A 25,438-nucleotide genomic window follows, 5' to 3' on the forward strand; every position below is an offset into this window, starting at 1 on the left:
AAATTGCAGGAATTAAAGGTAGGAAATATCTCTTTATCATCTCAACAAAGATGAAGAAGAATATGGAAGTCCGAGTGTGTGCAGGGTTTATATAAAAGTCTGTCCAAGGCTAGTATAAAGTGATCACATTACACGCAATAAAAATAAGAGACAGCTCCTTCCCCCTCTCTCCATCCTTCAACGTCCCAAGGACAACTCCAATTTACAAGTAGTTTTACATACATTGTTTTAAAATGATGCCAAACGCATCGAAACACGTGTTACAATAGATTTTAAGAAATAATTGCATTTAATAAGTAAAATTTTAATAAAAAAAAGTCAATTTGTGTTAAATTGTTTAAAAAAAATTATGTTAATAAAATTCCAAGCACACATATATTTTTGACTATATTTATAAACCCATCGCCGAATTCTTAATTTCTTCTCAACCCGTATAAGCAGTCGTAGCATCATAAAAAACATATCGTAGAATAATGTAAAATTTTATACAAAATGTTAAATTTTAAACATAACATAAAATTTTATATAAAATGATAAATTTTATACAAAATGTAAAATTTTATACAAAATATTAAATTTTATACAAAATGTCAAATTTCATACATAGCCTATAACTTAACAATTCATATAAAAAAAAACACTTTTCCAAATATTTTAACCCTTATCTGCACCCAATTGTGCATAGGGCAGGGCGTCGTTTAGTGAACGACATTCTTTCTCATCCCAGCACTATTTCTTGTTAAATACTTACCATTTTATATATATTTCACATGGTATTTTAAAAGACATGTGATTTTTTAACAGTTGATATAAAAACTTATACAATATATTAAATATGTTAAATTTTTCGTTTTTTTTGGATTGGAATAGGAAAGGAAAAGGAGTGTGACAGGACGGCACCATTTTGTTGAATACTTTTTGGTTTGTTGTATAAAAAAATCTATACATATGTATAACACACTTACTAGTAATATAAGAAATGTTAAAAAAAAAAGTTAAAAACACAAGAAAATGATAAGAGGCGTTGTTTAAATCCACAAAAGCGACTGGCGTATGTTGTTCGTTTTTATATTATGTAAAATGTAAAATATATATATATATTTATTTTTTAAAATATATATAAATTTATATCAGTGTTAAATTTCATACAATGTATAAATTGTATTTTCAAAATGACCCGATAACTTTGCTCTAAAAAACGTATTGAATAAAATATAATAGAAAGTTGATTAGATAAGTATGAAAAAAATATTTTTCAGTCAAGGGTTATAGTCAAAACGTAAAAATAAGAAAAAAGATGAAATAATATGTAGCTAAGAAAAGTAAAAATTAGAAAGTGTATAATTTAAGAATGTGGTATAGCAAAAATGAAAAAAAAATTAAAGAGAGTGGTCGTATGGTCATCAAAATTTAGATAAAGTGAGTTTTTTTTAAAAAATAAATGTACCCTCATTCGAAAATGATAATGAGAAAGAGTACTTTAATCAAAAAGTGATAATGGGAAAGTGTGACATTGAATTAAAGTGTATTGTCATCAAAAAGTGATAATGAGAAAGTGTATTGTAATCAAAAAGTGATAATGGGAAAGTGTGACATTGAATAAAAGTGTATTGTCATCAAAAAGTGATAATGAGAAAGTGTATTGTAATCAAAAAGTGATAATGAGAAAGTGTGACATTGAATAAAAGTGTATCGTCATCAAAAAGTAATAATGAGAAAGTGTAACATGGAAGAAAAGTGTATTGTCATCATAAAGTGATAGTGACATTGAAGTAAAGTGTACTGTCATCAAAAAGTAAAAATGAGAAAGTGTGACATTGATGAAAGTGTAGTCATATAAAAGTTATAAGAGAGTGTAACATTGAAGGAAAGTGTATCATCCAAAGGTGATAACAAGAAAGTGTAACATTGAAGACAAGTGCACTGTCATCAAAAAGTGATGATGAGAAAGTATGACATTGAAGTGAAACTAACATAACAAACGAGAAAGTGTAACATTGAAGGAAAGTGTATCGTCATCAAAATGTGATAATTATAGAGTAAAATGTTGAAAAAAAGTGTACCGTCGTTAAAAAGTGATAATGAGAATGTGTAACATAAAAGAAAAGTGTATTCTTATCAAAAAGTGATAATACTATAGAGTAAAACATTGAAGAAAAGTGTACCGTCGTTAAAAAGTGATAATGAGAATGTGTAACATAAAAGAAAAGTGTATTCTTATCAAAAAGTGATAATACTATAGAGTAAAACATTGAAAAAAAGTGTACCGTCGTTAAAAAGTGATAATGAGAATGTGTAACATAAAAGAAAAGTGTATTCTTATCAAAAAGTGATAATACTATAGAGTAAAACATTGAAGAAAAGTGTACCGTCGTTAAAAAGTGATAATGAGAATGTGTAACATAAAAGAAAAGTGTATTCTTATCAAAAAGTGATAATACTATAGAGTAAAACATTGAAGAAAAGTGTACCGTCGTTAAAAAGTGATAATGAGAATGTGTAACATAAAAGAAAAGTGTAATGTCATCAAAAAGTGATAATGAGAAAGTGTGAAAAGAGTGTGTATATTGTCATTAAAAAGTGACAAGGAGAGTGTAAAACTTGTTTCGATACTAGCAGATAGCGAGGGGTGGGGAGAGAAATTATAGAAAGAGAAAAATAGCCTGTTACGAGAGCGAGGAAAAGAGAGAGATGACATAAAGAGGACAGCAAAAGAAGAAAAAGGGGAGGTGGAATTAGAGAATTATTATTTGCAGGCGTTAATTACCTCTTCGGCGTTCGCACCAACCCACTGAAAAAAGGGAAAAGAAACAAAAATGTAGCCACACTCTTAGTATTGTCATCAAACACGGCATGCTGTGAAAACGGACCTTTTTACAAATTGTCGTTGGTGACGAATCGTGCCAGCTGTGAGTGTCGCGCTTGGGTTCGATTCCCGGCTGGGTCACCATACGGAGCACTTCAACTATTCAACTACAGTCAAATCTCGGTATTACGAAAAACGCAACCAGTACCTACCGTACCTTACTAAGTCTTCTTCTTCTCCAATCCCTTATCCGCAACCCAATGGTGCATAGGGCACTGCATCATATAAACGCAGTTTTACATTGATCGTTAACGCATGAAGGAAAGGTGATCAGCCCTCCGCCTCGGGTAATATTGTATAGATATTAGAGTGAAAAAATCACTAACATTTATTTGACCCCCCCCTCGGAATCGAACCCGGGACCTCCAGAACGGTAGCCGAGCGTGCTGACCATTACACTACGGAGGCGGACTTTACTAAGTAGTACCAGCCTACCTTACTCACTTACTGTCCGCCTCCGTGGTGTAATGGTTAACGTGTCTAGCTACCATTCCAGAGGTCCCGGGTTCGATTCCCAGGGGGGGTGAAAATAAATGTTGGCAATCATTACACTCTAATATTTATTTAATAATACCACGGACTGGTCAGTGAAGCGCAGGAGTGATCACCTCGCCTTCGTGTAAGTAACAATCAACATAGCACTGTGTCAATACGATGCAGTGCCCTATGCACCATCGGGTGCGGATAAGGGTTAGAAGAAGACCTTATCACCTACCTTTACTGCCTATTCTAATAAATTCTCTGTGAACGCCACTGAACTAATGTTACTATAAACTGGCATCTGAAGCGTAAAGCCGGTCACACAAAAAAAAGGGAAAGAAATTTATAATGTATCCGTAAGGAATGCGGGTATGTTGCTGACACAGTGGCGACGTAGCGTAATGGTTAGCACGCTCGGCTACCGTTCTAGAGGTCCCGGGTTCGATTCCCAGAGGGGGGGTCAAATAAATACAAGTGATTTTTCACTGTAATATTTATTCAATATTACCCTGGACTGGTACCTGAAGCGGAGGGCTGATCGCCTTTCCTTCGCTTCATTACGACCAAGAAAACACTGTGTTTATATGACGCAGTGCCCTATGCACCACTGGGGTGCGGATAAGGTTGAGAAGAAGAATTTTTGAGTAGACCCAGCCGGGAATTGTGCCAAGAATTTTGCACACAAAGATACGAGGAACGATTTATCACAACTGCACAGCGGTCAATGTTGATTCAGGAAAATTAAATTAAAAAAACACAAAAGAAAAAAACTGAAAAATAACACAAAATTAAAAATATGTTTTAATGTACAACGTTTTGAGTGTGTCCAAATACTTGTTCACAAAATCTGGATTATCTCCAATTGCAGGAGTTATTTTCATATTATTTTTTACATCTCATCAAAGATGAAGAAGAATGTGGCGACCGTCATAGTGATTCAAGAACAAGGTTTCTAAATTGGTTCATATATATGGAACTTCCAAGAATTTGGAATAATGGGTAGAATTGGTGAATGTCACACGTGTGTAAAGCGATCACTTAAACCAGCCTATGACGGTCGTCAGTCCCGTAAATGCCCAGACTTCCATATTCTTCTTCGTCTTTGATGAGATGTTAAAAATAATATGTCATTATCGATGAGAAATGCGGATTTTTATATTATCCAAAGCGCAACAGCCGTCACCAGTCGAAAATAAGACAGTCTTAATGAGGAGTACCACAAACCAAAAAGTATAAAAATTCGAAAAGTCCAAACGGAAAAGTCACACACAAATCCATCTTATGTCGGCCGAAGACCTAACGATCTGCTCGGATCCGATCTAAATGTGCACACCAATGATCCAGAGGAAGATCTAGCACTTTCGAGTGTCTGTGCTTTTATTTGATCCTACATAACTAAACGTTCGTCCACGGGGCGACGCCCTTATGGGAAAAAGTGAAGTGACTTACTTCTCAGCACCGCCAGGTTCTGTTGACGGAATAGTGATTTAATTATTGTAACTGCAGGCAGTTGGTAGAATTCCATATTGAATGGTCGGGTAATATATCCAAAATTAAAAACTAACTAACTAACTAACCATCACGCAGCTTCCCCGCAGGGGTAGGCAGAGAGAATAGAGCGCCACACCACTCTGTCTTTGCAAACATTCTTTGCCTCTTCCACGTTCATGCATCTCTTCATACATACCCGCCGATTGTTGCGAATCCTAACCCGACCAGTTTCGAGTATCTGGCATACCTGATCGTGCCATGTTTTTCTCGGTCTTCCTCTGCTCTTTTTTCCACTTAAATTCGCCTCGTAAATTTGTTTTACCGTTCTTTCCTCACTCATTCGTTCCACATGTCCAAACCATCTCAACACGCCTTTCTTAATTTTATCGATAGTGCTTATCTCAGCTTTGCATTCCTTCCTTATTTCACTATTTGCGCACCTATCATACATCGTTTTGTCGCACATTCTTCCGAGAGATGGCATTTCGACTGCATTCAGTCTGCTTTCATCCTTCTTTTGCCAACTCCATGTTTCACTTCCATACATTAGAGTCGGAACCGGGACTCCGTTGTGCACTGCCAGTTTAGCTTCCGGTGACAGGTTTTTATTTGCTATAACTGATTTCAGTGCACCATTCACTTTGTTCCCAGCATTCACTCGCCTTTCTATGTCTTTCTATGTCCTTTCTATATCATACATCGTTTTGTCGCACATTCTTCTGAGAGATGGCATTCCGAGAACCAAATAAACATGGTTTTATTTTGGATATATTCCCCAACATAACTGATTTATTGTTGAATGTCTCTCACATTCACTCCTAATGAACCATCTCAAGCGCCATGTAACCAGTTACTACTTCTAAAAAACGCTTCTGATAATTTTCACGTATTTAATTGCATAGCCCGCCTGACAAATGTTTAGTTACCGTAGAACGGGGCCACTTGAACTTTGATGCGTTACGATTTAGATCTGCATTTGTCCGCCTCCACAGCGCGGTGGTTGGCGCGCTAGGCTACCGTGCTGTGGAGGTCCCGGGTTCGATTCCCGAGAGGGTCAAAATAAATATTAGTGATTTTTCAGTGTAATATTTATTTAATATGACCCTGGACCGGTACCCGAAGCGGAGGGCTGATCACCTTTCCTTTGTGTGTCAACGATCGAGATAACACTGTGTTTATATAATGCAGTGCCCTATGCACCATTGGGGTTTAAATTTCAAATGGAGAAAAAACATTCAGGTTTTACCTAAAAAGATCTGTTGCACAGTAAAAAGTTCAATAAGTGGCTTGATATTTATTTTAATACATTTTATTATATTCTTAAACTTTAAAAACGATCTCCTGAAAAATCAAGTTTTTTGATATATGACGTTGTTGAAAAGAGTGAGCGATATGAGTTCACAACAGTCATCTACGTTGGATTGAGAAAACCTTTTATTTAGCAGAGACGCTTTCATTTTAAAAGATAACTTCCAAAGTGTTCCCAGAACTCAGATTTGTGAACAAGTATTTGGACACACTAAAAAAGGTTGTGAGTGAAAAAAAGTATATTTTTAATAATAAATAAATAATAAAACCCTTATCCGCACCCAATGGTGCATAGGGCACTGCATATATAAAGAATACATATAGAATTTTTTTAAATTTCTTTCAACTCTTTTTATTAAAGCCCTTATCTGCATCCCATGGTGCATAGGGCACTGCGTCATATAAACGCAGTGTTATCTCGATCGTTTTACACATGAAGGAAAGGCGATCAGCCGTCCGCTTCAGGTACCAGTCCAGGGTAATATTGAATAAATATTACAGTGAAAAAATCACTTATATTTATTTTACCCCCCTTGGGAATCGAACCCGGGACCTCTAGAACGGCAGCCGAGCGTGCTGACCATTACACTACGGAGGCGGACGAAATATAGATGAAGAAGAGTATGTAAATGTGGGTATTTACAGGGCTAATGACCTGTCATAGGCTGGTTGACTCTCTTGATCGCAACATAGACGAAGATGAATATGGACGTCTGGCCATCTACAGATGTATACATAAACTTCACAAAGGTCTCTGCTAAATTTAAAGAAAACTTACTCAAACTCAACAATAGATGGTGTTCTTGTTCTTCCGAAATTTCGCATTTTCTAAAATTCGTATTTTCCGACAAGTCTCAATATATAGGAGTTCCAAAAATTTGAGTAGTGTGGTTGTCAATAATGGGCAGGATTGGTGAACGTTACACGCGTATAAAGCGAACACATAACCGAGCCTTTCATATTATTCTTCATCTATGTTGAGAGGTGAAAAAAAATATGAAAAAAATATGGCTATGGCGATTTTTCTGGATGGACTTTTCGAATTAGGTGCCACGGTTAAAATATATGTATATATACATATAAAGGAATTAGTTTTTAAGAAGAAGTAGAAATAATTAAAACAGTTCAAGGCGTTATTTAATTTTATTATCGTATATTAAAAGCAAATTTTATCTTAATATGTATGTAAAATAATAAAAAAAAAACAGCTTAAAAAAATGTTAAAATCGTATATATATATAACTCTTCCCTTACGATGTTAAAAATTTCCGCAGACTCCGGTGATATGTATTTAGTACACCATATGATAAGTCATTTAAAAACGGGAAAAATGTGAATATTCCCTAAATGTAGCTCATCTGACCATAGTCAAAGTCGATATGTATCAATTTTGTAACGCTAGCTCTGGTAATTACCTAAGAAATAAATAAAAAATACATCGCAAGTATCCAAGTATCGTAGCGACACGACCATCCCGTACGACGTCTTGCGAGCAACTAAAACGAGATCGTCCGAAATATTATATAAAACTGAGTGCGCGTGTACGCAAAGTGCGGCACACTCTGAGAAACGTCTGTGTATTGGTGATTACATAAAAAATAAAAATAAAATACAACGCAAGTATCCGCCACTGCTAGCGTAGCGATACGACCATCCCGTACGACGTCTTGCGAGCAACTAAAACGAGATCGTCCGAAATATTATATAAAACTGAGTGCGCGTGTACGCAAAGTGCGGCACACTCTGAGAAACGTCTGCGTATTGGTGATTACATAAAAAATAAAAATAAATACATCGCAAGTATCCGCCACTGCTAGCGTAGCGATACGACCATCCCGTACGACGTCTTGCGAGCAACTAAAACGAGATTGTCCGAAATATTATATAAAGCCGCGTGCGCGTGTACGCAAAGTGCGGCACACTCTGAGAAACGTCTGTGTATTGGTGATTCTATCCTCGATTTTTTCACATTGATTTACTTCCGTCGCTGCAAATGAATAACGTTATATTATAATACTTTCATGTAATAATAATAATAATAAAACCCTTATCCGCACCCCAATGGTGCATAGGGCACTGCTTCATGTGAACACAATGTTATCTCGATCGTTTACACACGAAGGAAAGGTGATCAGCCCTCCGCTTCAGGTACCAGTCCAGGGTGATATTCAATAAATATTACAGTGAAAAAATCACTTATATTTATTCGACCCCCCTGGGAATCGAACCCGGGACCTCCAGAACGGTAGCCGAGCGTGCTGACCATTACACTACGGAGGCAGACGAAAATGTAATACATGATTATATTACGGAGGAATACACAAATTTTGAGCCCGTATCTATTATATTTTATATTGATATTCTCATTTTTAAAGTGGAGTTGTAGTAAATACATATCACCGGGAGGGGAAGGTGAAATATATATATCTAGGGATATTTTCGAAACCGCTACTTTGGAATGTACAGTATTATTCAATGTGCTATTTCCGTGCAAGATTCACGCTTTAAAGGCGTAAATTCAGAGCGCCAGCGCGTAAACTTTCGTCTGCGGTTGGCAAATTTCTCGATTCGATTCTGCCGCCAACACCCTCAAATACAAGAGGCAATACTGAAAGCTTCGATCGGATTTTTAAAAAACTATTTTAAAATTCATATTGAAAATATCACGTAAATAATTTTTATAATATTTTTTAATAAAAAAAGTAACTTATCCATACATTTCAAATAACACTCAAATAACAAAATGAATAAAAGATTTTCTTTAAATTGAATTATCTAAGCATAAGTTCACGCGATTACACAATGGGGGACTCCCCTCTTAAACTATGTAGCAGAAATTATTGATAACTCTATATATATATAATTTTCCCTCTATATGAGTGTGTATATCGCTCACTCCTTTCAAGAACGTCATAAATCAAAAAACTTGATTTTTCAGGAGAACGTTTTTAAAGTTTAAAAATATAATACAATGTATTAAAAATAAATATGAAGCCACTTATTGAACTTTTTATTGTGCAACAGATCTTTTTAGGTAAAACCTGAAGGTTTTTTCTCCATATGAAAAATATTTAGTTTATTAAAAAAATTAATTAAACAATACATTTTCTTCAAAATGCAAAAACAACACTTTCTGCCCTGTAGCGGGTAAATATTAAGTTAAAAATATGCCGCTTTTGCTGGGATATAGTACATTTTCTGGGCATTCCGAAAACATGCACAACTGAAAATTGACAATTTTTGATTTATGACGTTCTTGAAAGGAGTGAGCGATATGTGTATATGTATATACGTTTAAACGTATATATGTATGTATGTATATATATTTATGTGTTGAGTATATGTGTGTGTATATGGGTAAATGGATATACCTATAAATGTGTATATGAACATGCATACGTTTATATGTATCTTTCAAACCCTTATCCACACCCCAATGGTGCATAGGGCACTGCATTATAAAAACACAGTGTTGTCTTGATCGTTGACATACAAAGGAAAGGTGATCAGCCCTCCGCTTCGGGTGCCAGTCCGGGGTGATATTGAATAAATATTAGAGTGAAAAAATCACTTATATTTATTTGACCCCCCCCCTGGGAATCGAACCCGGGACCTCCAGAACGGTAGCTGAGCGTGCTGACCATTACACTACGGAGGCGGAGACATATATTAATATTAATATGTTTTTGTGTATATATATTTATGTATTCAGTATATTTGAGTGTGTATGTATATTTGTGTACATGTGTGTATATGTGTATATATGTTTATATGTATATATGTTTGTGTATATGTACATACGTATATGTATATACGTATATATGTAGATACGTATGTATGTATATACGTTTATATGTGTATACGTATCAGTGGCGATACTTCCATAGAAGCCCATAAGCCTGGCTTGCCCAATAACTCCGAATAAAAATTACCAAATCTGCATCAAATGATTAAAAATACATGATTAGTGTATGATTGTTTTTAAATTATCGTTCGTAGTACTGGAATCATCTAACCGTGAATAGCTAAGATAACAATGCATTGTTTTTCTTTATAATGTTTTTTTGGGGGCTTACTGTACTGAGATAGATTGAGAAATGCCAAGATCAGGGAAATATGCGAGATGGAAGATGTGGTTAGGTGGGGAAGGCAACGAAGGAGACAATGGTATGAGGAGAGCGTGTGAGGAGAATGGAACCATCCAGACTCCCCCACATTGCACTGCACGGCCAACCCAAGGTAGACCACCAAAGAGATGGGTCGATAGCTGGGAATCGACGTCGCAGGAGGCTAATCCCTCTTAAAAACAGGCCGTAAGGCCTACAATAAGAAGAAGAAGAAGAAGAAGACTACTGGGAATGGTAAGAAGTGAAGAAATTATAGGTACGTCTTGTATTCACGAAATTGAAAAATAAGGGCTTGCCTTACTGGTAAACCCTAGGCACGCCACTGATACGTATATATGTGTACATGTATTTATATATGTATATATGTGGTTTTGCCCCAAGCTATAAAAATAATATAATTTTAAATAGCACATTTAAAAAAAGGCCTTTCCTACGCTCCGGGAATATCCGGAGTAACTACACGCTCCAGGCAAAACTAGCCCGGAACAGTCCGGAAGAGACGGAGCAAAGATCTCTCGAATGCCGGAGTGGATGATTGCGCCAACCAATCAAAACCGTTTGAAATTTTTTTAATAAAAGTAAAAAAAAATTGAAAGTAAATTTTCGTCAAAGTTTGCGGCGGATCTTCGTAAAAAAAAAAAAACAGCAAACGCGATATCCCTTCGTAACAAAATATATTATTAAAAAAACAATAATATTCAAAATATATATATATATATATGTACTAATTATATAAAAGCATTATTTGAGCTAGTCAGTGTATAACAAAAGCGTCGAAAAAGATTAGCGAAAATTTCCATCAACAAATTGATTTCAAATATATTATATTTTAAACTCTACTTATGACAACAATGGCATTCCATCCTCTCTCTATACTTAGACGTATTATTTGTTATCGAAGACGAAATAAAAGGTTAGTGGTTAGGTTAGTCGTCGTCTTGGGTCGGATGTCATGTACGGGTTCGTAACGAGGTCGATTGTAGTTTACGGGTCTGTTACGTAAGGTCGGTCGTAATATACGGGTGTATAACAAGGTCGGCTGTAACGTCCAGAGATATATATATATATTTTAATAAAAAACCCTTATCCGCACCCCAATGGTGCATAGGGCACTGCTTCGTATGAACACAGTGTTATCTTGATCGTTTACACACGAAGGAAAGGTGATCAGCCCTCCGCTTCGGGTACCAGTCCAGGGTAATATTGAATAAATATGACAGTGAAAAAATCACTTATATTTATTTCACCCCCCTGGGAATCGAACCCGGGACCTCCAGAACGGTAGCCGAGCGTGCTGACCATTACACTACAGAGGCGGACAAATATATATATATATATATATATATATATGTATGTATATATGTATATATATATATATATATATATATATATATATATATATATATATATATATATATATATATATATATATATATATATATAGAACAAGGTTAGCTATAATTTACAAGTGTATTACATAAAGTAAATTGTAATTTACGGGTGTCTCGCTTGAGGTAATCTGTAACATACGGGTGTATTACATAAGGACAGGTGTAATGTGCGGGTATAAACACGGTTAGGTATAATTTATGAGTGTGTTACATAAAGTAAATTGTCATTTACGGGTGTCCCGCTTGAGGTAATCTGTAACATACGGGTATATTATATAAGGACAGATGTAAAGTACGGGTGTATAACAGTCAGGTATAATTTACGAGTGTATTACATAAGGTAAAATGTAATTTGAGGATATACCGTATAGGGAAAGCTGTAACATACGGGTATATTACAAAAGGACATATTTAATGTACGGGTGTATAACACAGTCAAGTATAATTCTCGAGTGTTTTGCATAAGGTAAAATGTAATTTACGGATATATTGCATAAGTAAAGCTGTAACTTACGGGTATATTACATAAGGACATGTGTAATGTACGCGTGTAAAACACGGTAAGATATAATTTACGAGTGTATTACATAAGGTAAAATGTAATTTACAGACGAATTGCAAAAAATAATCTGTAACATACGGGTATACATATTACATAAGGACATGTGTAATGTACGGGTGTATAACACAGTCAAGTATAATTTACGAGTGTATTACATAAGGTAAAATGTAATTTACGGATATACCGCATAAGGAAAGCTGTAACACACATAAAAATATGTGTAATATACGGGTGCATTACACGGTCAAGTATAATTTACGAGCGTATTGCATAAAGTAAATATATTACGGATGCACCGCATAAGGTAAGCCGTAAGATACAGGTATATAACATATGGTCAGGTGTTATGTACGGGTGTATAACTTACATAAAAGTGTGATATCGAATCGATTCATGGAAAGTTATGGAAAAAAATATGTATATAAAAAACAGCTAAAAAAATTGATAAAATATGTATATAGAAAAAAACAGCTTAAAAAATTGATATCCTTAATATTTATGTTTGAAATATTTAATATAGTCAGAAAGGTTAATAAATATAATAAAACCCTTACCGCACCCCAATGGTGCATAGGGCACTGCTTCATATAAACGCAGTGTTATCTCGATCGATTACACATGAAGGAAAGGTGATCAGCCCTCCGCTTCAGGTACCAGTCCAGTGTAATATTGAATAAATATTAGAGTGAAAAAATCACTTATATTTATTAAACCCCCCTGGGAATCGAACCCGGGACCTCCAGAACGGTAGGCGAGCATGCTGACCATTACACTACGGAGGCGGACAGACAGAAAGGTTAGGTAAGTTTATGTTATTTTCTACCATGTGCGTAGTAAAAGGTTAGTTTTCTAAATTCCTGTTTATTCAAGGCTCCCATCCTTAACCGTTTTTTTTTCTACCGAGTGTGTAATGTCATGGCTGCAACAGACGGCGCCGCAATGCATACGGCGGGTGTACATTTCTTCTGCACCGTCTCTGGTCCAACACGTACGAATTTTGGGATGACGAGGACCACTAATTGGTCAATATTACACCGCTCTTTCACATATCGCTCACTCCTTTCGACAATTGTCAATTCTCAGCAGTGCATGTTTTCGAAATGCCCAGAAAATGTACTATATCCCAGCAAAAGCGGCATATTTTTAACTTAATATTTACCCGCTACAGGGCAGAAAGTGTTGTTTTTGCATTTTGAAGAAAAGGTATTGTTTAATTATTTTTTTAAATAAACTTAATATTTTTTAAACGGAGAAAAAACCTTCAGGTTTTACCTAAAATGATATGTTGCACAGTAAAAAGTTCTATAAGTGGCTTCATATTTAATTTTAATAATAATAATAATAATAATAATAAAACCCTTATCCGCACCCCAATGGTGCATAGGGCACTGCGTCATGTAAACGCAGTGTTATCTTGATCGTTTACACACGAAGGCAAGGTGATCAGCTCTCCGCTTCCGATACCAGTCCAGGGCAATATTGAATAAATATTACAGTGAAAAAATCACTCATATTTATTTTACCCCCCCTGGGAATCGAACCCGGGACCTCCAGAACGGTAGCCGAGCGTGCTGACCATTACACTACGGAGGCGGAGGCTAAATTTTAATACATTTCATTATATTTTTAAACATTAAAAACAATCTCCTGAAATATCAAGTTTTTTGATATTTGACGTTGTTGAAAGGAGTGGGCGATTTATGACGTGAACGTCAGCACGAAATCACCCGGCGTGTTATAATTCATATGACTAGAGACAATACAGGAAAAAATTACGGCCGACGTATGCATTCCGGGTCAGATGCTCAGCTGGAGTGTCCCTTAGGGACAAGATAAAGAGTTGACGGATTCGTGGAAGCCTGGCTGTAACAGGCATCAATAGTAAGGTAGGGGAAAGGCAGTTGGAGGTGGTATGGGCACATAGGGAGCAGAGAACCCGATCATATTGTGAACCAGGCGATCGCCATAGAAAGGCATCTAGAGGAAGACCAGAGAATTCAAGGATGCTGCAGAGAGATAACATGATCCCAAGGCATGGCCTAGGTGACGTTGTCCAGGACAGAAGGACCTACAGCCCGAGGACGACGAGAGCTGATCCCAACAGTCTGCAAGGACCACAATCCGGGATATAGCTAGGAAGATGTGCATCCCGGGTCCGTCTGTAGCGGCCATTAGGTTAGTTTGATTCTCATTTATCTACAACGTTTTGAGTGTGTCCAAATACTTGTTCACAAAATCTGGATAATCTCCAATTACAGGAGTTATTTTCATATTATTTTTTGACATCTCATCAAAGATGTAGAAGAATGTGGAAGTCTGGGCATTTACGGGGCTGACGACCTCACATACTAATACAAGAGTTTAGGGACCTCACATACTAATATAAGAGATTCTGCTCAATAAAAAGCTTATTTTCATCTCACAATAGATGTCTCTAGTGAAGTTCTAGTGATTCAGGAATAATGTTTCAAAATTGGTTCTTATAAACAGAACTTCCGAGAATTTGAGTATTTCTCGTGGTTGTCAATAATGGGTAGAATTGGTGAATGTTACACATGTGTAAAGCGATCACTTAAACCAGCCTATGACGGTCGTCAGCACCGTAAATGCCCAGACTTCCACATTCTTCTTCATCTGTGATGAAATGTCAAAAAAATAATACTTGTTTACCTACGCTACCTTCCTTAATACGTACTGTTAGGTTAGAATGATTCATCATCATTCAATCATTTGAATGATGGAAGTTCAGCTTCTGAAACTAGTAGTCTTTAATAAAGCTGAAGTGGTATAAAGACAATTGTTTCCATTAATCATTGTAACGTGTCTTACCACAAAGTTAATGCCGAAACAATTAGTAAAATATCTGTTCGGTTAGGTTAGGTCAAAGGTACAATTTGAACCGTGGGGTTAGGTTAGGTTAGGTCAAAGTTACAAATTGAACCGTGGGGTTAGGTTAGTTTGATTCTTATTTATCCACGCTGCCTTCCTTAATACATACTGTTAGGTTAGGTCAGGTCGAAGGTACATTTGAACTGTGCGGTTAGGTTAGGTCAGGTCAAAGGTACAATTTGAACGTTAGGTTAGGTTGTCATGTCTGTATACGTCGGGTCGTGTTGGGGTCGGGTCGTGTCGGGGTGGGGCCGCTCACTCGGCCTCCAGCTTGAGGTATTCTACCTTGGTGATGCGCTTGGGGTCGGCGGTGCCCGTCTCCAGCACCTCCACCTTCTGGTACACGTTGGGCGAGTTGAGCCAGCGCGTGCGGTCGCCCGACTTGCGTCCGTCCAGCTTCTTCCAGATCCTGCGGTAACAGTGGATTATAGGATAATAATCAAATAATAAAACCCTTATCCGCACCCCAATGATGCATAGGGCTATGGGTTTTAGTTGAACACCTATTTAAATTAACAGAAGGGAAGCAAGATGAAAGCGGATTAATTTTAACACAGATTTATTCAGTTCTAGAAAATGACAGTCAAGAAATATTTAATATAATCGCGTGATTCTAATGTAAGCGCGGCTGGAGAAGGGCGTGTCGATCACTGGACGAGCGGCAACGGAATGTGACGCCCTGGTTTTTGTTCGGACCGGGCTCGGCTTCGTTCTGCATTTCTTGCGTGCGTGTTCGATTATGTTCGTTCGTTCGATTATGTTGTGTGTCGCCACAGGGCACTGTGTCATATAAACGCATCTTGATCGTTTACACATGAAGGAAAGGTGATCAGCCCTCCGCTTCAGGTACCAGTCCATGGTAGTATTGAATAAATATTACAGTGAATAAATCACTTATATTTATTTTACCCCCCTTGGGAATCGAACCCGGGACCTCCACAACGGTAGCCGAGCGTGCTGACCATTACACTACGGAGGCGGACAAGCACATTCACATTATAGGATAAATACATTCAAAAGGTAGACAGAACGAGGACGGCCGAACCCACCAAGCCATCTCGCGTGCCTTGTCGGTGGAGTTCTTTTTTACATACATATTTTAATGTTTTTTAACGATCTTAGCACACTATATCGCTCACTCCTTTCAAGAACGTCATAAATCAAAAATTGTCGTTTTTCAGCTGTGCAAGTTTTCGGAATGCCCAGAAAATGTACTATATCCCAGCAAAAGCGGCATATTTTTAACTTAATATTTACCCGCTACAGGGCAGAAAGTGTTGTTTTTGCATTTTGAAGAAAAGGTATTGTTTAATATATTTTTTAAAATAAACTAAATATTTTTCAAATGGAGACAAAACCTTCAGGTTTTACCTAAAAAGATCTGTGGCACAGTAAACAGTTCAATAAGTGGCTTGATATTTATTTGTAATACATTGTGTTATATTTTTAAACTTTAAAAACGTTCTCCTGAAAAATCAAGTTTTTTGATTTATGACGTTCTTGAAAGGAGTGAGCGATATACGGGAAGGGTAATTTTACCGTTTCACTCGACTCGTCGTAAATTGCGTGTAAGTTATTTTTACGCATGACTTTTGCGGCATCTTTTGATCTCATATCCACGTATACAGTATGGTTAAATGTTATCACTTCTTTTCAGAGATGTTTATCCCTATTATGAGCGCGAATCCGTCCGCAGATAGTGTGTTAACCTAATATACACACAAAAAAAGAGAGAAAAACTAAGAATATTAACATTTTACAATTTTCATTAACTGCCTCGACTAGATTACCGGCTCATGCTTGAACTGCCTCGACTAGTTTACCGGCTCATGTTTGAACTGCCTCGACTAGATTACCGGCTCATGTTTGAACTGCCTCGACTAGATTACCGGCTCATGTTTGAACTGCCTCGACTAGATTACCGGCTCATGTTTGAACTGCCTCGACTAGTTTACCGGCTCATGTTTGAACTGCCTCGACTAGATTACCGGCTCATGTTTGAACTGCCTCGACTAGATTACCAGTTCATGTTTGAACTGCCTCGACTAGATTACCGGCTCATGTTTGAACTGCCTCGACTAGTTTGCCGGCTCGTGTCAGGACCACCTCGACTAGATTACCGGCTCATGTTTGAACTGCCTCGACTAGTTTACCGACTCGTGTTTGAACTGCCTCGACTAGATTACCGGCTCATGTTTGAACTGCCTCGACTAGTTTACCGGCACATGTTGATACTGACCCTTGCTTGTAGAGCTCTTCTTCCTCCAGGAGGTATCCGAGCGCGGACACCGCTGGCGGCACTTCTATATCGTTCCTTGGCTTCGGTACCTCTCCCTGAAATCCCAATCACACACATAAAATAACTTGCAAAAGCGGACAAGTCCATGGCTACATAACTGCGTCATAAAACATGTCATAGTATTATTTGGGAAAAATGGGAAAAGGTAATATTTTAACACGGATCGAGTGGGGTTTTGTTGGAGAGAGCCTTTATCTTTTTCACAGGCTTTGGGCTTTTTTATATAGTGCATTGTTCTATACAGGATGAAAGCAGAGTGAATGCTGTTGAAATGCGCTCCCTCAGACGAATGTGTGGAAAATCATTGTATGACAGAATTAAAAACGATGATATAAGAAAGGAATGTAAGGCTGAACGAGGAATAATTGAAAAGATTAGAAAGAGCTCTTTGCGGTGGTATGGACATGTGGAGCGAATGGATAGCGAGAGAATGACTAAGAAAATATATGTGGCGAATGTGAGAGGGAAAACAGAACGTGGACGACCGAAAAAGACTTGGCACGATCAGATCAATCAGAACCTAAAATCTGGCGGTGTCAAAAGTCTGCGTAATCGGAGGGCATGTATGACTAGATGTATGGATGTGAAGGAGTGTATGTCAGGACAGAAGAGTGTGGCGTTCCATCCTCTCTGCCTACCCCTGCGGGGAAACGGCGTGATGGTAGTAGTAGTAGTAGTAGTTGTTCTTAAAAACAGGCCACAAGGCCTACAAGATGAAGAAGAAGATTGTTCCGCCGCGTGTATGCCGCATATACTGGTGTACCGCGGTGATTAGTTGGTGTGCCGCAGAAAAAACGCCTAGTTTTGTAAAAATAAGACAACTGCTCCAAATTTTTATTGCCTGCGCTCAGTTAAGTGGGCTCACATCTGGCATTAAACATAATATGTTAAATATATTACCATAATATGGTAAATATGCACCTCTGAAATTTCTTAATTTGGTAATTAACCTATTAACCGCGTTAATTTTGTTCCTGAGAGACGCCCGTGCGCGGCGGTATTTTGCCATTTTTTAAATGATTACTTTTATCATGTATTTAGTTAAGAAACCATTTATTTTCCTAAACAAAAACGTTCAGTGGGATTCACTGTGCCTTTTTGGTACTCTATAATACACGTGTGTCACATTATTCTTGAAATATATCGTAATATAAACAAATAAGATCGTAACATAAATAAATCAAAGCACGCATCGTGTGTCACTCTTACCCGCTGGCGATGCGTAGCGTCGAGAGTGAGACAGATATAGGGCATGATTATGGCGCGGACTAATTACCGACCGCGAGAAAAATCGGGGATCTGTTCTTTTATTTATCCTTGTGATGTTACAAATTATTAGTCAGATATTTCAACAGATGTCATAAGGCCGAGGATTGACGTATTATTTTATCCAAAGTTCCACACCATGAAAAAATCCCTCCAAGTTGAACTGAGGTTGGAAACTTGGAGCAAAGTAAAAACACATACGCTTATGTCAGCCGCGTATGGGGCATGTTTTGTTAAAACACATACGGTTATGCGAGCCGCGTGGATCCGGTTAATAACCTTTCCTTTACCGAGATATTCATTATACAAACAGCCGCAAAATTGTATTAATTTAATACATGTGTTGGTAAAAAGCTAACTATAAGCTAAGTTAACTATAAACTCATTTATCTTAAAACTACTGTTTTTAACTTGCGGCTATTTGCCTTTGCACATTAGTGCATTCAGTCTTCTCTCATCCTCTTTTTGCCACCTCCATGCTTCAAAATAATACAGATGCGTTACCTTAACGAGAGGCTGCCTGTAGATGTAGCCGGTGCGGAAGCCGGCGTTGTCCAGCATCCTCATGAGGGCTTCAAACTCCTCGCCGCCGACCCTCCACTTGGGCCCCGCGTCCTTGGGCGGCTTCCTGGCCTCGTCGTAGATCTGAAACCGAGTCGTCTCTCAACGCTTTGCCCGTCGTGAGGGCACAGTGCTAGTTCATAGGGAACTCTCTAAAGAGGTGGTATCATACATGATAAAACTAGCCAAGGACATTGCTGCCATACGCCAAGCTAGGACACAACATGCCCGACCCTCTTCTAGTGGAACGGGAGGCCTGTTGAGGACAGCCAGCAGACTCTGAGCGGCTTCTCCTGAGCAGTTCTACGTGGTTTTCTCCCAGCAATGAGCAAATACTGACAAGTTCCCGATTGGCCCACACTAGATTATCCCTCCTGTTCCCAACACAGATTCAAATAAAAACATATTTAATTAGCTAGAAGAAACAAAAATCCACTTAATGATCTATAAAAACCTTGTACATAATTTTTTAAATTTCAAACCCTTATCCGCACACCAATGGTGCATAGGGCACTGCATCGTATAAACGCAGGGTTATCTTGATCGTTAACGCAAGAAGGAAAGGTGATCGGCCCTCCGCTTCGGGCACCAGTCCAGGGTAATATTGAATATATATTGGAAGGAAAAAATCCCTTGCATTTATTTGACCCCCCCCACCCGCCTGGGAATCGAACCCGGGACCTCTGTTACGGTAGTTGAGCGTGCTGTCCATTACACTACGGAGGCAGACTTTTTCCTCAATTATTGAAAAAAATTCAATGTAATTTGAACATTGATGGGTAGGTTTGTGATTCTCCGTGTCAGGGGGCATTAGTAGTGGCCTTGAGAATGTGTATATATGTCATTATTTGACCCGTCCTGGGAATCGAACCTGCGACCTCTAGAACGGTAGCCGAGCGTGCTTACCATTACACTACGGAGGCGGACATGGAAGATTGTCCACCTTGTACACAATAAGCTAGGTAAATAAAAATGCAGTTCCCATCTAAAGAATTCTATCAGGACACCCAATTTTCGCTATCGCGTCGCTTCAGGACTACGCCGCAGGGTGAGTGGGGTACGAGCGATGACGGCGTACCTGCTTGCGCGTCTCCTCGTCGAGCGTGAGCAGGCGCTCCTCGGGCACGTGCGCCACGCGCGCGTGCGCCTCGCACGCGGCGGCCAGGCAGCGCGCGTGCAGCCACGCCTCCTCGGCCGTCGCCCCGCAGCAGAGAGCGCCGCCGCCGTTACCTGCCGAGACATAAGAAGGACCATTAGAGTGTAGACATTAAAAGGACCACTAAAGTGTGGTCTTAAAAAGGACCACTAAAGTGTGGTCTTAAAAAGGACCACTGGAATATGGCCTTAAAAAGGACCACTAGAGTGTGGACTTAAAAAGGACCATTAAAGTGGGGAAAAAACGGGTGTCGTAAGATGCGCCCCCGACACGGGAATAGCTGGTGAGGACAGATTTAAAATAATCTGGAATCGTAATTATATTTGATGAAAAATAAAGTGAATGACTGAGAGCTAAAACACAGGGATGGCGGTGGAGATCAGTCCACTGTATGAAGTGATCACTGAATGCAGTGATAAGTCCTGTGTATGCCCAAATAACGGATCAGTACACTAGGATGACGGTGGAGTTTGCACAGTTAGACAAGCCCCAAGAAGGGCCGGATGAGGAGGTAGTGCTCTCCCAAGCAGGGGCGGATGAGGAGGTATTGCTCCCCCAAGCAGGGGCGGATGAGGAGGTAGTGCTCCCCCAAGCAGGGGCGGATGAGGAGGTAGTGCTCTCCCAACCAGGGCCGGATGAGGCAGTGCTCTGCCAAGCAGGTGCGGATGAGTAAGTGAGTTAGTGTCCGGGGCCCACCTTGCAGCAGCAGCAGCTTGGAGCTGGGCCCGAGCGCGCGCGCCACGCGGTCGCGCTCCAGCGGGCCCACCAGGCAGGGCACCTCGCCCAGCACGGCCGCCTCGCGGCACAGCGGCACCAGCCCGCCGCGCAGCGCGGCCACGGCCAGCACGGCGGGCGCGCGCGTGTGCACGATGCAGCGCACGTCCGGCCGCGCCGCGTGCACCCACGAGTTCACCATGAAGCCTGCAACGCGCACAAACGCTCATTTTCAAATATTTGATGGGTAATATATCCAAAATTAAACAAGGTTATTGGATTGAATTCTACATTTAATTATGTATATGTTAATACGTGACGCGTTTCGTCTTTTTAAGACATTATCAAACACGCATATTTTTATTATTATTTACTGAATATGGAATTCTACCAACTGTCTGCAGTTACAATAAATATTTTTTTTATATAATGAGGTCAAGGGATCTTGCGTCCCTTATGTCACTGCGACCATATTAGGTCTATTGTGACCTCCCTCTGTATCATAGCTCACTCTTAAGACCTCATAGATCAGGGGTCAGAGATCGCCGACAGGCAACTGTGTACTCCGACAGGGGTCGCGAGGGGACTGAATAAACATTTTATGCTTCTCAACAGATGGTCCTGCCATCTGTCAGTTTTGTTCTTGCACCCATGAAGCCTGCAACACGCTAGCTGTCATAATGGACAACCGTGTGAATGAACAAAGAACGGCATCCCTCATACTAATGAGGGAACCATTTTACTATCAGGAAGAGACTTATTATTTATTAGTTACGTTTATAAATTTTATGCTTCTAAACAGATGGTGCTGCCATCTGTCAGTCCACACATGTCGCAGTGTCACAACAAGATACAAGTAACCATTGTGCCGCTTCTCAACAGGGACGGGCGAGAATAGAATGCCACACCAATCTGTCCGCAGGCGTACAAAAACACCAATCCGAAATGTGTCAACCTTACCAGGAGTACAAGAATTGATGTCCGACTGTCTCTGTAACCATCACGCCGCTTCCCCGCAGGGGTAGGTAGAGAGAATAGAACGCCACACCACTCTGTCTTTGCAAACATTCTTCGCCTCATCCACGTTCATGCATCTCCTCATACATACCCGCCGATTGTTACGACTCCTAACCTGACCACTTTCAAGTATTTGGCATACCTGATCGTCCCATGTTTTTCTCGGTCTTCCTCTGCTCCTTTTCCCAATTACATTCGCCTCATAAATTTGTTTAACCGTTCTTTCCTCACTCGTTCGTTCTACATGTCCAAACCATCTCAACACACCTTTCTTAATTGTATCGATAATGCTTATCTCAGCTTTGCATTCCTTCCTTATTTCACTATTCGTACATCTATCATACATCGTTTTGTCGCACATTCTTCTGAGAGATGGCATTTCGACTGCATTCAGTCTACTTTCATCCTTCGTTTGCCAACTCCATGTTTCACTTCCATACATTAGAGCTGGAACCGGGACTCCGTTGTGCACTGCCAGTTTAGCTTCCGCTGATAGGTTTTTATTTGCTATAACTGATTTCAGTGGACCATTCACTTTGTTCCCAGAGTATGTATAATTTTTCTTTTAATTAGATCCGGAGGGATTCCAGGGTGTTCCGGAACGGGTCTCATCTCTCGATGCAAGGCAAGAGGGGCTTACTGTCCACGTTGATGGGGAAGTTGGTGGTGCCGCTGTCGATGACGGCGCCCTGCATGTCCACCTTGACGAGGGAGGAGGCGGTGACCTCGTGGCACAGCAGGCCCCTCGGGGCGGTCAGGAACACCTCCTCGTCAGCGTTCAGCCGCGCCGTCACCTGGTTATCGTTGCCTGGAAACCAATGACCAATTAGGGGCGCGAATTAGACACATCGCTCACTCCTTTCAACAGCGTCATAAATAAAAAATCGTCAATTTTCAGCTGTGCATGTTTTCCGAATGCCCTGAAAATGTACTATATCCCAGCAAAAGCGGCATATTTTTAGCTTAATATTTACCCGCTACAGGGCAGAAAGTGTAGTTTTTGCATTTTGAAGAAAAGGTATTGTTTGATTATTTTTTTTAAATATTCTAAATATTTTTCAAATGGAGAAAAAACCTTCAGGTTTTACCTAAAAAGGTCTGTTGCACAGAAAAAAGTTCAATAAGTGGCTTGATATTTAATTTCAATAATAATAATAATAATAAAACCCTTATCCGCACCCCAATGGTGCATAGGGCACTGCGTCATATAAACGCAGTGTTATCTTGATCGTTTACTCATGAAGGAAAGGTGATCAGCCCTCCGCTTCAGGTACCAGTCCAGGGTAATAATATTGAATAAATATTACAGTGAAAAATATTTATTTTACCCCCCTTGGGAATCGAACCCGGGACCTCCAGAACGGTAGCCGAGCGTGCTGACCATTACACTACGGAGGCGGACAACAACAAAATACAACTTAGTAGAATAAAAAAATCAGTGTTTAATTCAACATTTAATACATAAATTGCAATTATTTATTCATTTAAACTTTTAATTCTTTTTATCACATAGATAAAATATTTAAAAGGCGATTTTATGATTGAAAATGTCCGCTGGGTCCATAAAAGTGTCTGAAATATTGGTTCAGAGACTCGCTCGCCCGGCGCTGTATGCTCTAGCAGGCACTGCAAAGGCCCATCCGGCATGTAGGCCAGCGGACCCATCGAGGTGCTGCATATAGAAAAGGTCTCTGAGATGATTTGCCAATGTGAAGAGCGTGGTTGGAGCAGTATATATGGGAGAGTAGGCCCGAGAGTCTACGCAGCATGTATGGCTAGAAGCTAGGACTGTATGCCAGGGTCAGGAGTGGAGAAATCAGAAGGTATATATGTGCAGCTGAGGCAGGTATAGTTGCGAAGATCGAGGGTGTATTAGATGGTGTGATCATGTATAGAGAATGGTTAGAGCAGTATATATCGCTCACTCCTTTCAAGAACGTCATAAATCAAAAATCGTCAATTTTCAGTTGTGCATGTTTTCGGAATGCTCAGAAAATGTACTATATCTCAGCAAAAGAGGCATATTTTTAACTTAATATTTACCCGCTACAGGGCAAAAAGTGTTGTTTTTGCATTTTGAAAAAAAATTAAGTGTTTAATTATTTTTTTAAATATACTTAATATTTTTCAAATGGGGAAAAAACCTTCAGGTTTTACCTAAAAAGATCTGTTGCACAGTAAATAGTTCAATATGTGGCTTGATGTTTATTTTTAATACATTGTATTATGTTTTTAAACTTTAAAAACGTTCTCCTGAAAAATCAAGTTTTTTGATTTATGACGTTCTTGAAAGGAGTGAGCGATATGGGAGAGTAGGCCCCGAGAGTCTACATAGCGTGTATGGCTAGAAGCTAGGACTGTATGCCAGGGTCAGGAGTGGAGGAGTCAGAGGGTATATATGTGCAGCTGAGGCAGGTATAGTTGGCAAGATCAAGGGTGTATTAGATGGTGTGATCATGTATAGAGAATGGTTAGAGCAGTATATATGGGAGAGTAGGCCCGAGAGTCTACATAGCATGTATGGCTAGAAGCTAGGACTGTATGCCAGGGTCAGGAGTGGAGGAGTCAGAGGGTATATATGTGCAGCTGAGGCAGGTATAGTTGGGAAGATCGAGGGTGTATTAGATGGTGTGATCATGTATAGAGAATGGTTAGAGCAGTATATATGGGAGAGTAGGCCCGAGAGTCTACATAGCATGTATGGCTAGAAGCTAGGACTGTATGCCAGGGTCAGGAGTGGAGGAATCAGAAGGTATATATGTGCAGCTGAGGCAGGTATAGTTGGGAGGTTCAAGGGTGTATTAGATGGTGTGATCATGTATAGAGAATGGTTAGAGCAGTATATATGGGAGAGTAGGCCCCAGAGTCTACACAGCATGAATTTTTTTGAAGGTTTATAGATCAGTAAGTAGATTTTCATTTCTTCTAGCTAATATCATATTTTTATTTGAATCTGTGTCAGGAACAGGAGGGATAATCTAGTGTGGGCCAATCGGGAACTTGTCAGCATTTGCTCATTGCTGGGAGGAAACCACGTAGAACTGCTCAGGAGAAGCCGCTCACAGAGACTGCTGGCTCTCCCGTTCCACTAGAAGAGGGTTGGGCATTTTGCGTCCTAGCTTGGTACCAATGTATGCATGGCTAGAAGCTAAGAGACAGCATACTAGTATGGTGTATTGCACGCTAGGGTAGGGAAGGTGGCCCGCACGCTAGGGTTGGGAAGGTGGCCTGCGCGCTTGGGAAGATAGCCTGCACGCCAGGGTAGGGAAGGTGGCCTGCACGCCAGGGTTGGGCAGGTGCGGTACGGTTGA

At 39.5% G+C, this 25,438-nt stretch overlaps 1 protein-coding gene across 12 annotated transcripts in view; it reads right to left on the reverse strand.

Annotated features, from left to right (window-relative positions):
* hts (adducin 1-like protein hts) overlaps window positions 1-25,438 on the reverse strand; it is an 88,824-nt gene that overhangs the window by 23,355 nt on the left and 40,031 nt on the right. For 6 of the 12 annotated variants that reach the window (XM_088269805.1, XM_088269801.1, XM_088269797.1 and 3 more), the window contains 7 exons: window positions 22,768-22,935; window positions 21,093-21,317; window positions 20,319-20,470; window positions 19,184-19,324; window positions 17,354-17,448; window positions 15,400-15,523; window positions 2,768-2,791 (listed from right to left, as the gene is read on the reverse strand). In XM_088269805.1, the coding sequence (XP_088125931.1) occupies window positions 2,768-2,791; window positions 15,400-15,523; window positions 17,354-17,448; window positions 19,184-19,324; window positions 20,319-20,470; window positions 21,093-21,317; window positions 22,768-22,935 (929 nt within the window). The remainder of the gene's footprint in view (window positions 1-2,767; window positions 2,792-15,399; window positions 15,524-17,353; window positions 17,449-19,183; window positions 19,325-20,318; window positions 20,471-21,092; window positions 21,318-22,767; window positions 22,936-25,438) is intronic. The other 6 variants (XM_088269807.1, XM_088269803.1, XM_088269799.1 and 3 more) reach the window with 1 other exon arrangement.

Source organism: Brachycentrus maculatus, unplaced genomic scaffold, assembly GCF_059751285.1.
Source record: "Brachycentrus maculatus isolate JH-2025_06_01 unplaced genomic scaffold, ASM5975128v1 h1tg000363l, whole genome shotgun sequence".
NCBI lineage: Eukaryota > Metazoa > Arthropoda > Insecta > Trichoptera > Brachycentridae > Brachycentrus > Brachycentrus maculatus.